General features: G+C 32.7%; 1 protein-coding gene and 1 long non-coding RNA gene across 2 annotated transcripts; one reads left to right on the top strand and one right to left on the bottom strand.

The window, feature by feature from the left end:
* Positions 1–5,440: 5,440 nt before the first annotated feature.
* LOC121213956 (uncharacterized) lies at positions 5,441–7,178 on the bottom strand. The gene is made up of 2 exons (XR_005909542.1): positions 7,044–7,178; positions 5,441–5,677 (listed from the first exon to the last, which is right to left on the bottom strand). It is a non-coding gene; the product is annotated as an uncharacterized lncRNA (long non-coding RNA).
* Positions 7,179–10,803: 3,625 nt separating this feature from the next.
* On the top strand, positions 10,804–13,371 carry LOC107920938 (lysine histidine transporter-like 7). The gene is made up of 5 exons (XM_016850771.2): positions 10,804–11,295; positions 11,801–11,934; positions 12,053–12,492; positions 12,575–12,706; positions 12,778–13,371. Exons 1-5 carry the CDS (start codon positions 11,006–11,008, stop codon positions 13,261–13,263), a joined length of 1,482 nt encoding a protein of 493 aa, XP_016706260.1. The 5' UTR covers positions 10,804–11,005; the 3' UTR covers positions 13,264–13,371.
* Positions 13,372–13,955: the final 584 nt, after the last annotated feature.

The following is a 13,955-nucleotide window of genomic DNA, read 5'->3' as shown; positions in this document are numbered from 1 at the left end:
TCCTCACTAGTTGAAACAACATTCGTGGCCCCTACGGTCGTCATACGCCTTTTGCGAGTATTTCTTATCAAATAATCTATATCTATAGCCTCGTTTATTTCATGGGATATACTATCAGTCTCGAATGAATTGTTCCCAAAACTACAGTTGATACCTACATCAGCAACAACTTCAAGATTCGTGGGATCAATTAGCAAAATTAACATTCTGCCTACCCTTTTCCCTATACAGAGAAGCAGTAGAGATCTACGGGCGAGGTCTCGTCTCACAGAAACTATAAAAAAAATTTATTGGTTCCTCTCTATAGCCCTATAGTATTAAACCTAGCTCATCCGTAGAATCATGAGGCCACGTATTACTCTCGGCTATGTACCAATCGACTGAGCGACCTCAATTGTCACCAAGCCTCCATCTGTTAGGGTTGTAACCCTCCAAATAGTATCAAAAAATATTTTTCATCGTTATAAAATCCTCCAAAATCAACAAGCACTTGGTGCGAAACCTCCAAAATTAAGTTAGGGAATCTGTTATTGGAAGGGTTTGCTAAAAGGAACACATGTCCGAGCTTGGTAAAGACCACTCGATGGGAAATTCAAACCCTTCACCAAGTTTACTTCGGACTCGAATATATTTCCTCTAGTTCATATGATTGGTCTTCATCTTTTCGCGCGAGGAGTAGTAAAACCCTAATGAGTTTTCCCTATTGTGGCTCTTCAACTGGTATATGTGCTGAAAAATAGCGAGCAACGAAACCTTATTGTATTAGTAGCAGTCAATAAAATAAGCCACCGCGATCCACTAGAAAAAGCCCGAAAGTTGACCAAGGGAAATTTTATAGTCCCAGAGCAAGTTGTAAAAGAAATGGTGTAATGGCAGGTGGAACCCTACCTCGAGTGCATGAAAAGGGAGTAGGAAACTATTTTTGGTAGTTTCACTCAGCTTGTGCGGCCCCTCTAGGATGGAGAACTCGTACGCGAAGTGAGGAGTCTTTTTCCCCTACACAAAAAAAATTCATTGTATTTCCTCCTCTTTCATGGTATAGGGGTAGATCACAAGCTCTACCGAAGCTTGAGGTAATTGTTCTTGCGGTGGACAGGCTTGGATTATTCGATTGTCTATTCCCCTCATTCTCGTCATAATTTGGGTAAAAGAAGAAAACAACATTAAAAAAGTAATTTTTTTTGAAATTATCTTTGTTTCGATTTCCAAAAACGATAAGTGTGAAGGATTTAGGGCTCCAGAGATTCTCCTTTTAAAGAGGGTCTCTCTTTCTGCATTTTAACAGTTCAAATAACCGAGGAAGATCAATGATTCAGATGTGAGAAGATGGAAATGATTCAATTTTCAACTGTTAGATATATGTACTCAAAACCCACTCGTGCACATGGCAGAACAACTGTTGTGCATCACAGCTTAGAACGTACCAGCAAGCTGCACTTCAACTCGATGTGATGGATCTAAGAAGCGCCACTTTGTAACCCTCCTTAGACCCACTAAGGGGGGACTATTGTTATACATTAGTGATCACCAACCCGAGTCTTAGATAGGATTCGAGTCACCTACCCATGACCCGGATAAGTCCTACCAGATGATTGAGTGCGAGGCGAACCACAAAAGGACAGCAAACGAAGTTCGCAAACCAAGCTTGCAAGGTGGGCTCACGAATCTAGCTCGCATGAATGAAAGGTAATGTCACAATGTCAACTCACATGAGTCTAAAGAGCTCGTAGAAGGGGGACCGCGTTCTCCACAGGCAACCCCGAGTGAAACATATGTCCAGCAGGCCTGAAGTCGCACGAAATGTCAGTACTAGGAACGACAGAGTCAAGGCAAAATAGTAAGGTCATATCTTGAGTTGTAATAGCATGTATAAATACTCGAATACTCCCATTAATAAGCCAAGAGACAAAAATACTCAACGCCCATTGTTTACGAGACTTTAAAGACGTTATATATGAAAAATTCTAAAAATAAACTTTTATTTTCACAACTGCTTTTTCTCCTACTTTAATGAATGAGACCAATAAATTTCCTTAAAGGGAAAGGATTGTATGAAGCAGTTATGCCACATCATCCGTGTCCCTTCCCAATCAATTAATGACATGTCAGCTAATTTTTACATGTCATTTACACCTCATTTAATTAGATTTTTTAATCATAAATCCCTAAAATCCTAATTAAAAATTACTCAGCCCTAATAAAAATTCTATCTTCACGTCTCTACCCTGCTGCTATTATTTTTTTGGCAACTGTTTTGTTGCTTCACGTCTCTACCCTGCTGCTATTTTTTCGGCAACTGCTTTGTTGCCTCTTCACGTCTCTTTGCAACCCCTACTGCTATTACTTTTTTTGGCAACCTTGTTGCTGCCTCTTCACATCTCTCTGCAACCCCTGCTGCTATTATTTTTTTCGACAACTACTTAGCTATCTCTTCACATTTCTCTGTAACCCCTACTAATTTGCTCTATTTTTTTGGTGTGGCTGCTGTAATTGATTTTACAAGTGTGGCTTTTTTCTTCTATTATGCTAAAATAGATAGGAATAGTAGAGATTTTTAATCATAAATCCCTAAAATCCCAATTAAAAATTACTCAACCTTAATTAAAATTGAATCTTCACGTCTCTGCCTTGCTGCTATTATTTTTTTTTGGCAACTGCTTTGTTGCCTCTTCACGTCTCTTTGCAACCCTTGCTGCTATTATTTTTTCTGGCAACTACTTTACTGCCTCTTCACGTCTCTCTGTAACCCTTGCTGCTTTGCTTTGTTTTTTCGGCGTGTCTTATGCAATTGATTTTATAGGTGAGATTTTTTTTTCTATTATGCTAAAATAAATAGGAACAATAGAGATCTATTAATAGTTTTTGACAAAATTAGTGAACTCTGGCCATTATGCTCGATTGGATCAACACGTTAGGTTATTCTTGCTTGCGTTTTATTTTTCTTCTTTTATGTAGTTTCCTATAAAGTCACCAAACTCCAGTAAGGAACAACAAGAAACCTGCAGCTAAGCAAGTGCCTGTAATAACTATTACTCTGTCTTTGTTCTCTTTAAGTTTCTGGTGATGTTTCAATGAAATTGCAGGTTCTAGAAAGGCCACCTTTGAAAACAAACTACTATAATGTTGATCATTGTGATTCAATTTACAAACAAATTAGGTGTTGATATTGTGCATATTTAGTTGAGCTTCTATTTTGGCTATTCTATTCAGCAATCGATTTAATATAGCAACTAATTGGTTAGTGTGGATGTTCCACTTGTTCAGCGATAAATTTGTGCGGATTTTAAGTTTATTGACATGAGGTTCAAGGTTCAATCTCTATATTTTTAAATCATTTCCTCCTTTCCCTATTGCAATGTACTTATTCACTTGTATAAAAAAATTTAATTGGTTATTATCGAAGTAACATGATCCTTGTTTAGATAACCGATTGAAAATAGTTAAATAATCTAAAATTAATATTTTCAATGATTTATAAATGCCTTTGATAATCCAACATAAAAAGCAAATGATAGAATAAAAAGGCGTGAAAACTAATAAGCAGAAAAAAGTTACTATATATGTGTTTTTTTATGAGAATTTACACAAAACAAATGCATATTATATATGAGTTTATTGTTTTTGAGATTTTTTTTTTTTGCAAAGTATGAAAAAATATTAAAGTTTCTAGTTCTGTCATTTCCAAAATTAACATCGAATTACCAAACAATATACTTACAAAAATATTGATTGAACTTATTCCATATTAAACAATAACTAAAACAAAATACAAGATAACACTATAAAAATCATAAGATAGTATTGTTCTCAAAACATTATAAAAGAATTACAAATAATAATAAAATTGAAGTCTTTTTCATAAATTATCATCAGTCTTTTTGAGATTCTAAACCATTTGAGAAATGTTCATGCATTAAAAGTGTTATACTGTTAGATAAGCCCTTGAATTATATATATAATAATTTGTGACAATATAAGTAAAAACATATTACTTGAGTCTTGAATACCGATGGATCATTCTCTTCCAGCAATTTAGTAAAACTCATGTTAGATGAAGAATTGAACTTCCAATTTGAAGAAAAATCCTACACAAAAATATTTTTACAATACATGTACTTAAATATTTACGACTTTTGACATTTAAAAAGAATAATGCATTCAATCAATACCTGTAGAGGATGAAAAAGTGATTATGGTAGTTTGGAGTCATTAACATTGAAATTTGATGATAGGAAGAATAACTATGAGTTTGAGACTCCATTGGGAGAGGCACTACTAGAGAACCTTCATGCATAAGTGATTTATTTTGTTTCCTTTGATCAAAATAACAATTATTTATTAAATTCAAGATATGAATTAATTAAATAACATAACAAATAGATGCAAATATAATAATAAAGGAAAGCATACTCACTTGATATTTTCTCCTTATCTTTTGAAACTTGAGAGAGCATTGCCTTCGTTGTTTTTTTGTTTTGATTTTTCTCGAATTGGCTTTTCATTCAAGAATTTCTTGAACCCTTTGTTTTGATACATATAGGATCAAACATTAATTTTTCACTTGATCTCCCATTGCTATCATTGATAGCATCTTGAAAAGATGTATGCTTTGAAATTTCTTAATCATTAGCTTCTTGCATAGTTGCCATCTCATTTTCAACTAAGCGTAATGCCTCAAATAGTTTGTCTTTGACAATTTGAGTACACTTAGGAGTCAATGAACCTTTGTAAAAAATGTTGTAACTGATATAATTTAACTCACTGAGGCGCAATAAACAACTAGATTTTTCTTCATGTGCTAATGAGACTCTAAAATCACTTGCTAGCAACGACTTTTCTTTTTTTTATGTCCATCTCTTAAGTATATATTTTTTAGGTATCTCTTTAATGTTATTCATAAGAAAAACCTGTAAAGCTTGACAACAAAGTAATCTAAGACTTTCAAACATATTACAACTGCATGAGACAATGCTACTTGGAACGTCAAACTCCCTATAGTGAATTCTTTCACGTCTATCTTCAATCACATGATATAAAGAAATATTTTTGATGTTATTAAATTCAACACAATTCAAGCCTATGCAATCTATCAACTCCTCTTCAAACCTTTTAAACATAGCAAGAGTGTAAACATTGGATGCATGCTTCAAAATCCCACGTCCATTAACTTTGTTTGGTGCTCTATTTTTACATCGAAAATCTTGATTTAACTCTATCTGACGAATATCTTTTGCATTTTCCTCATAATGTTGTATAACCTGAATAAAAGATAAAGAGCAATTCATAATCTGATGTAATATGCTATTCATACTTTCGCTTCTTTGAGTAGATCTAATTCAAGCTAAAAAAATATCTATGCTAAAGGCAGGGCACCATTTTACGCAAAGCTCATATAGACTCTTAAGCCAAGCATGATCTTAAAGTTCAAAATTTTCAATCATGGTAGCCCAACTTGATTCAAACTTTGTTTCACTTTCACATCCATAAAAGCATTTATTAAATTATGCTTTGAACTTGACATTGGCAAAACAACTAGCAAGATGTTGTTTAGCATTATTTGAAATGTGCCACATACATATTCTATGAGAAGATTCTGGAAGGACAATCTCTACTGCTTTCATCATCGCTTGATCTTGATCAATAAAAATAATCTTCGATTGTCGATGGCCTATGGCTTCTAAAAATGTTTCAAATAGCCAAGTAAATGACTCAGTGGTTTCATCCGATAAAAAAGCACAACCAAACAAAACAATATTCCAATGATTCTTGATTTTGACAAATGGAGCACAAACCAATTTATACTTATTGGTTTTATACGTGGTATCAAACACAAGAACATCTCTAAAACAATCGTAATCCAATTTTGATCTTTCATCTCTACAAAAAAAATTAGTTAGTCGATTATTCTGGTCCACTTGCATTGAATAGAAAAACATAGGGTCTTCAGGTTGCTTATATTTGAAAAAATTGATAATGCTCTGTGCATCCCCTGCTTCAATCAGTTTCTCTCTTTCAATTTGCAAGAAATTATGACAATCTCGTTTAGTAAATTTAATATTTTCAAACCCAATCTCCTTCCTGGGAAACGAATATGAACTTGTTTGTTTAATTCCTGCAGCAACCATTGAACGAATAACATCTCCATGTCCTTCCAAAATTTTTCTGCCTGATCTTAAATTAATTCTTTCTTCTGAAGTTGCTAGGTGGTGATTATGATAATCATTAAAGTAAGAAACAACCCAAACACCTTTTTCTATTGTAAAACGAATTTTAGCTTGACAACCTGTCCTTGTCTCTAGACAATTAATTTTTTTCACTTTGCCAACATCTTCGTGTTCATGATACCCAGATTTCGAGCATAAAAATTCACGTTGTCTTATAGGTTCAGTCATACTTCATCTCTTATTTCCTCTTTGAATGCTAAACCCCTTACTCAAAGCAAGCTGATTATAAATATTATAAGCCTTTTCTTCAAAATGCACTTTGAGTCCCACTTTTATTTTTTCAACGGAATTATCTTTTTTCTCGACAAGATGAACTTTCATTTGTCTCCATAAATAAAAATTATAAATTAACAAAACCTGAGAATAAATTTTAATATATAATAAAAAATCATGATAATACAAGAAATCGTTAAAAAATTTAAAAGAACAATTAAAATATAATAAAAATACGGCTCGAAAATCATATAATTTTTATTCAGTACGCTAAGTCATTATTATTAAAAATCACAATTATTTTAAAGATTCTAAATAGAACTATATTTCAAACAAATGAAAATAAAGTAGAAATAGTTAAAATCCCAAACTAAATCACCCAACCAGTCTTGAATAACCTAACATGTTGATCCAGTTGAGCATAATGCTAGAGTTTACTAATTTTATCTAAAACTATTTAATTATATTGTATTACAAGAAAAGCTGCCTAAAGATTAGATCTTTGTTTTCTAAGAATAGTTTAACCTATTCATTTAATTGTTAGGAACTAGCATTGACTTTCTTGCTCTCCTATCTATTTTAGCATAATAGAAAAAAAAAACTCACCTGTAAAATCAATTACAGCAGCCACGCCAAAAAAACAAAGCAAATCAGCAGGGATTGCAGAGAGACGTGAAGAGGCAGCAAAGCAATTGCCGGAAAAAAATAGCAGCAGGGCAGAGATGTGAAGATAGAATTTTTATTAGGGTTGAGTAATTTTTAATTAGGATTTTAGGGATTTATGATTAAAAAATTAAATTAAATGAGGTGTAGTTGACATGTCATTAATTGATTAGGAATGTAGTGTAACTGTTTCATATAATCCTTTCCCTTGCTTAAAAATCATAAAAATAACTTTATTCTAGTATTATTATTCTAATATGAGAGGAAATAAATAAATATATAAATAGAAGAGGAAATTGAAAGAGAAAGAGTGGAGAGTGGAGAGTGGCCTCTCAACTTGCAAAGCAATTCCACCAAATTCGTACCCCATGTCGAATCACTTCCTTTTCATGTTACCAAATATGTAATGGTGCACAAAACAATGTAAACACTTTTAAAATCCTTTCCTTCACTATAATAATTAAAGGTGTAACCAAATTAAATTAATTCAATTAGTCGATCAATTCATTTAACTTAAAACCAAAGATTAAGCATCTTAACAATTATAATTTCCTCAAATATTTATCTTAAGCTTCGAGTTTCTTAATCAATTATGTAAATATATAAACACAACAAAATTTTAATGCATCAATCTCAGGATTGAAGAATATCCTTAACCATACACCAAATTGTAATGCATGATGCTATTAACAGGTTTGTTAAAGGTTGTTTAAACTGAGTCGACAAGAACACTCAAGAGAGATGGATGATTGTTTTAATATACTTATTATTTATTTTAGATCTCAAAACAACATTATTATTTAATGGGTAAATTATAATTATCGTAATTAAACTATTAGTAAGTTTATATTTTGGTCACTTAACTTCAAAAAGTTATAAAATGGTCGCTAAACTATATAAAAGTTTTTTATTTAAGTCACTGGATTGTTAGTTATTTTATAAAGTTCAGCTAGCGAGTTTCAAGTGATGATTCGACGATTAAAGTGGTGGATCAATACCCATCAACGAGTAGAAAAACAAACCTTAGATCCAAGTCGATATGACGTTTAGTGTCGGAGACTGGAAAATAAATTTGTTTGGATTTTGGTTCATAAATTCGTGATGTTCAAAGTTGTTTCATGATGAAAAAACCCTAAACTGTAGAAAAGAAGGGAATAAGAACTTTCGATTGGTGTAGGCGATGCGAACAAAGAAGGCTATATACAACAATGATTTTAACAACTCAGTGACTTAAACGAAAACTTTTGAATGGTCTAATAATCATTGTGTAACTTTTTAAAATTAAATGACCAAAATATATACTTATTAATAGTTTAGCGACCCTTTATTTAATTCATTCATAATATATCTAATTTATTTGAATCAATAAATATTTTGGAATTTGCAACATATTATTATTGAGAAGATGTTGATCTTTCAAACGTGATACAAATACAATTGATTCGAGTATTTTATATATTTTATTTATCTTTTAATAATAATAACTTAAATTAATTATACAAAAATAAAAATAAAGTAGGTATGAAAGAATGGATGTCCCCAAAAGTTACCCCTTAATATTCTAATTACATTTCATCTTAGGCAACATCAAAATTGACCATGAAATTAAATATTTACATTTGTCAAGCGACTTTTTGTAAAAATCTTGACCAAAAATAAAAATATATTGGATTGAAAGAAGGTATGGATTTGTATTTTTACACATGGGTTGGCGGGTCATCTATTTCTTAATTAGCCGTGTAAACAACGTGTCCATCTTTCTCTCTTTTGAGTTTGTCACCAACTTTCCACTGCAACCCAAGGCATGCACATGAGTATGACGTTCTCAAATTTGAAAACTTATGCTCTTAGCTCCATGCAAACCCAATACATAGCCACCAATAATGCATCATTAATTAGGTAATCATGATTATTCAACCAATTATTAATTTAAAAAATTCTTTAAAATTATTAGTAATATTAGCAGTAATTTGAAAATGAATAATATTATCATAATTAATATTTATCAAATTAAAATTGTACAAATAGCAAAGAGTTCATTCTTCACATTAACTGTTTTGAATATAATATAAATAATAAACTTAGTGACAGAATGTATAATTTATATTTCTGACGGAATATGAAACCATTTTTGTTTCTTAAAAAAGAAAAAGAGAGTCTCCAGTGAGAACATAAACCATTAATTAATTAATCAAATATTTGTAGGATCTTGAACATGATTTTATTCCATTTTATATGGATCCCAACCACAATATGATTTTTTCTTTTTGCTTAACATCATTAATATCAAAAAATTATCATTTTCCCCTAAATAAAATCATTTTTGTATACTTGTCCCATTAGCCTATGTACTATACATATTTTTAAAAAAAAAAAAGAAAAAAGGCCGGTTCGTGTGGAAAATCCCATGCCTGATCTAATTATGTCATTGGTATAAAAACAGTAAACGTCATTGCCTTATATCAGCATTTCACATTCATATTCCCACCGTATTTTCGACACTTTCGACCTATGTTATCTTTAACGCAAATACTTGTGCTATATACTAATAGGGGATTGACTCCTTCACTTTTTTAAGTATTGTCGGACAATCGATATGGTCCTTAGCAATCATTGGTATTGTTTCGAGATTTAAGTTTTGTGATGGAGAGAGTACGTACTTAAAGAACGTGTAGATATTTAACTAATAAAGTTGCACACGATGTAGATCAAACCACCAATCAAGGTATAACTAGTCTTTCAAGGAAACTAATCGACCCCCCTCAACAACTAGCAATATTTCTTGGGATATTGAACTCATTTCTTTACCCAAACATATAAAAACACTTCATGAGTTGACAACTTAATGATTTTTCATAATATAATTATCGTATTTTATGAAAATTAAAGAAATTAGTTCTGTTGATAATAGACAAAGATAGTTAATATCGTATCAATAGACGTACCATTTTTTTACTAATATCGATATTTAACGATACTGATTTATTTCGATGCATCATTTTAAACTTATCGCTACTCTTTTAAATATGTATATATATAATATTAACCAATTGTATAAAAGATGCTACACATAATATATATCCTAAAAGTAAAATTGCTACACTTAATAAAAGGTGAAGATGGAAAAAAATTTTAAGGGGTCAAAATTGAATTAGTGAAAGAATATATTAAATAAATTCATTTTTATGTAGAAAAAATCATTTTTGGGCCTAAAAAATGAACTTTTTTGTATTGGCCACTGGTGAAATCTATGGATGTGCATTGATGTGGGCTATATGGATCTAAATTTATGATAAAATAAAATTTAAACTTTTGTTATTTCACTTTACCACCAATAAATTTGTGATGAAATATTGATTTCTAAATCAGTAATTTACTATTTTAATTAGATTAATATCTCCATTATGATAAGAGAATAAAATTTTGACAAATTAAAGGATTAATTTTTTTTATAAAATTTATAATTAAATCGATTGATAAGGAAAAAGAAAGAAAGTTATAAACACCGTAGCCGTCAACTACTTTTTATCTTTTATCAAAGTTAATATATATTTTATGCATAAATAGAAAAGTGTGATGCTGAAAGGGCCTATTTTTGGGTGGTTAAATAAAATTTCAGAAAAAAATGAGAGGATTGATGATGTAATAGGTATGACGTATGCCATTATTGATTATACCTTTAAAAGTTGGCCACACCCTCGTTGGTGAGACAAACTGTCGTGAAATTCATTGTTGAAATGAAACAGCAGAAATCTTAGGTCTTGTTGTTGATTTCCCGGTCTGGTGGGCAGTGCGTTAGGTTTCACATGTCCAATACTCTTGGTTCCTTATATTATTAAACTCAACCCCCCCTCCCCAACATTTCTATTATTCTTAGCTTTGAGATCGGAAGGAGTTTTTGGATTATGGGAGAAGTAGTAGTACCCATTGAAGACAAGTCGAAGCATGTGCTTCCACTTTATCTACCACCTACGCCCGTTCCTTTCCAAATTATCACCATTAAGGACACGCCTGGAGCTGCGGCTGGAGTTTCTCCGCCACCACAGGGTGTGGTCAACCTTAGTGAACTTGAATCTTGGCTGCCTCTAACCGAGTCCAGAAATGGCAGCACTTTCTCTGCTATTTTACATCTGCTTTGTTCAGGGATTGGGTTTCAGGTCCTTTTCCTCCCTGTTGCTTTTGCAAGTCTTGGATGGTGAGTTTTTGCAACTCATTTTGTTATATTACTTTTTATCCCACCCTCTTCAAATCACCACTCTCAAACAAACCAACAAAAACATGGTCTAGTCTGTCTTGTTTTGCTCAACTCAAACATGGCAATATTTGTTGATCACAAAGCTGATCTGTTTCCAAAATTTCCGAGTTTCAGTGTGGGGTCTTTAGGGGGGACCATCTAAAGAAGAAAGAGTCTCTTTTCCATGTACTAAATACTAATTAATACAATAACTTAATCTCCAAAGACCCAAAAGAAATGTTGAAAGAAAGAAAATTGTCCTTCTGTTTGAACCTAGACTTCAAATAATTCCAGCTTTATTTCCAACGACCATTGTTGGTATGGCCCATTTTTTCTTCTTTTGTCTTCCTTTTTGAACCCCAAAAAAAAAGTTGGGAAAACAAAACTTGGAAGCTAAGGTTTTCTTTTTCTTTGTTTTTCATGTGCTATTGCTTAAATTTTTTCATACAATTTTGAATTTGTGTAGGGCATGGGGGATCATATGTTTGTCCATAGCATTCATGTGGCAACTCTACACCACATGGCTTCTAGTAAATCTTCATGAACCTGTTCCTGGAATCCGTTGCAGCAGATTCGTCCGCATGTCAATTCTTGCCTTTGGTTAGTAGTTCGTTAAAATAATACCCCCCCTCCCAAGTCAAAGGTCTTTCAACTTTCACCAATCTTGATTGTGCCCCCCAAATGGACTAAAAACTTTCCTAATTTGATCCCATTGCAGGCCCAAAGCTTGGGAAGTTGCTGGCAATCTTCCCAGTAATGTATCTATCAGGAGGCTCTTGTGTTATGCTTATTATCACAGCAGGAAGTTCCATGGAACAACTTTTCAACATCATATGTGAGGAAGGAACCATGTGTGGATCCATGTCCCTGAGTGGTACACAGTGGTTCCTCATATTTACTTGCATAGCCCTTATCATTGCTCAATTATTCCCCAATTTAAATTCAATAGCCCGAGTTTCTCTAACCGGTGCCATAACTTCCATTGGGTACTGTACTATGATATGGGCTCTATCCATCAGCAAAGGCAGGCCAAATGATGTCTCTTACGGCATACCAGTTGCTGACAGAACTGGTATGACTGGATTTGGTAACATCTTGAATGCCATTGGCATCATTATGCTTGCATTCAGAGGTCACAATCTTATTCTTGAGATTCAGGTGATTAATCTTAACCGCTATGAACTCTTTTACTTCAGTTCAGTACATGTGGAAACTAATTATATTTAATTGTTGAGTGAAGGGGACATTGCCATCAGATTCAAAGCACCCATCACGGAAATCTATGTGGAGAGGAGTAATGGTATCGTACATGATAATAGCAATGTGTTTATTTCCACTTGCAATTGTTGGATTTTGGGCTTATGGAAACAAGGTAAGCAACATTGCGATTTAATAATATACTTCATTGGTTAACATTATTGACAGTAATTCCATTTCTTCCAGATACCTGAAGAAGGGATTCTAACTGCATTTACAAAATTTCATGGACAAGACACTTCAAAGTATGTAATAGGCCTGATCTACATATGGTTAACTATAAGTTGCATAACGTCATACCAAATCTATGCCATGCCTGCTTTCGACAACTTAGAGTTTATTTACGCCAGCAGTAAAAAAAGGCGATGCCCAGGGTGGGTTCGTGCCGGTATACGCCTTTTCTTCGGAGGGGTCACGTTCTTCGTAGCAGTGGCTTTTCCCTTCTTGGGAAAATTGGCACCTTTAATTGGAGGAATGGCAGCTGTGCCTTTGACGTTTGTATATCCATGTTTCATGTGGATTTCGATCAGAAAACCACGAGCAAAGGGTGCAATGTGGAGTCTCAACTTGGGAGTGGGTTCTATTGGCATTGTACTCAGCCTTTTGTTAATAGTTGCTGCTGTATGGAAATTAGATGACAAAGGCCTGAATGCCAACTTCTTCAGGCCTTAATGATAGATATACAAGTCATGTGTATATTTATAAACTTTGAATCAGGCCTAATCTAATTCTTTTTGTGTGCATGATAATTGAAATCTAAGAAATTAACTAGTTTCCAAATCGGATTTACTTTCGTTTCATTAACATAAATTTGTAGCCTCATGTTCCTTTCATGCAGTATTTCTTTCCTTTTTTTAAATTAACATAATTCAATGTGTTCATAAGCTAAAAAAAACAATATATTCCAAGAATTAATTGAAAAATAATTATGAGAAAGGAAGATTCGTTTGGTTTCTAAATAGAAATTTCTTTTCTATTTTTCTTTTTAGAAACTAAATCTTTTTTCGGAACTAAAATAAATTTTACGCTTGTGGTTTGATATTTAAAAATATTGAAAAAATAGATTTTTTTTTCGATGATTTGAACCAATGGCAATCCATCAAAATTAAAAATATATATTTTTTCAAAATTTTTAATTTTCATGAAAATAACTTCAACCAATTTTGTTCTTAATGTATTTCATTTTCAAAAACACAAAAGCAAAAATATTTCTTTGATTTTTTAGTTTCCTACACTTACGATCACACCAGTAAGTGATGAAGACAGTGCGATACGGAGGGTGGACAAGACGAATCCCAAGGACCAAGTTAGAAATAAATTTGAAGGAGAGAGAAGAATAAGGGCCCCCGCCCCCCCCCCAATTC

This window comes from Gossypium hirsutum, chromosome D01 (genome assembly GCF_007990345.1).
Source record: "Gossypium hirsutum isolate 1008001.06 chromosome D01, Gossypium_hirsutum_v2.1, whole genome shotgun sequence".
NCBI classification, from domain to species: Eukaryota; Viridiplantae; Streptophyta; class Magnoliopsida; order Malvales; family Malvaceae; genus Gossypium; species Gossypium hirsutum.
Note: the sequence above shows the minus strand (reverse complement) of the source record. Positions and strands in the feature narration are given on the sequence as shown.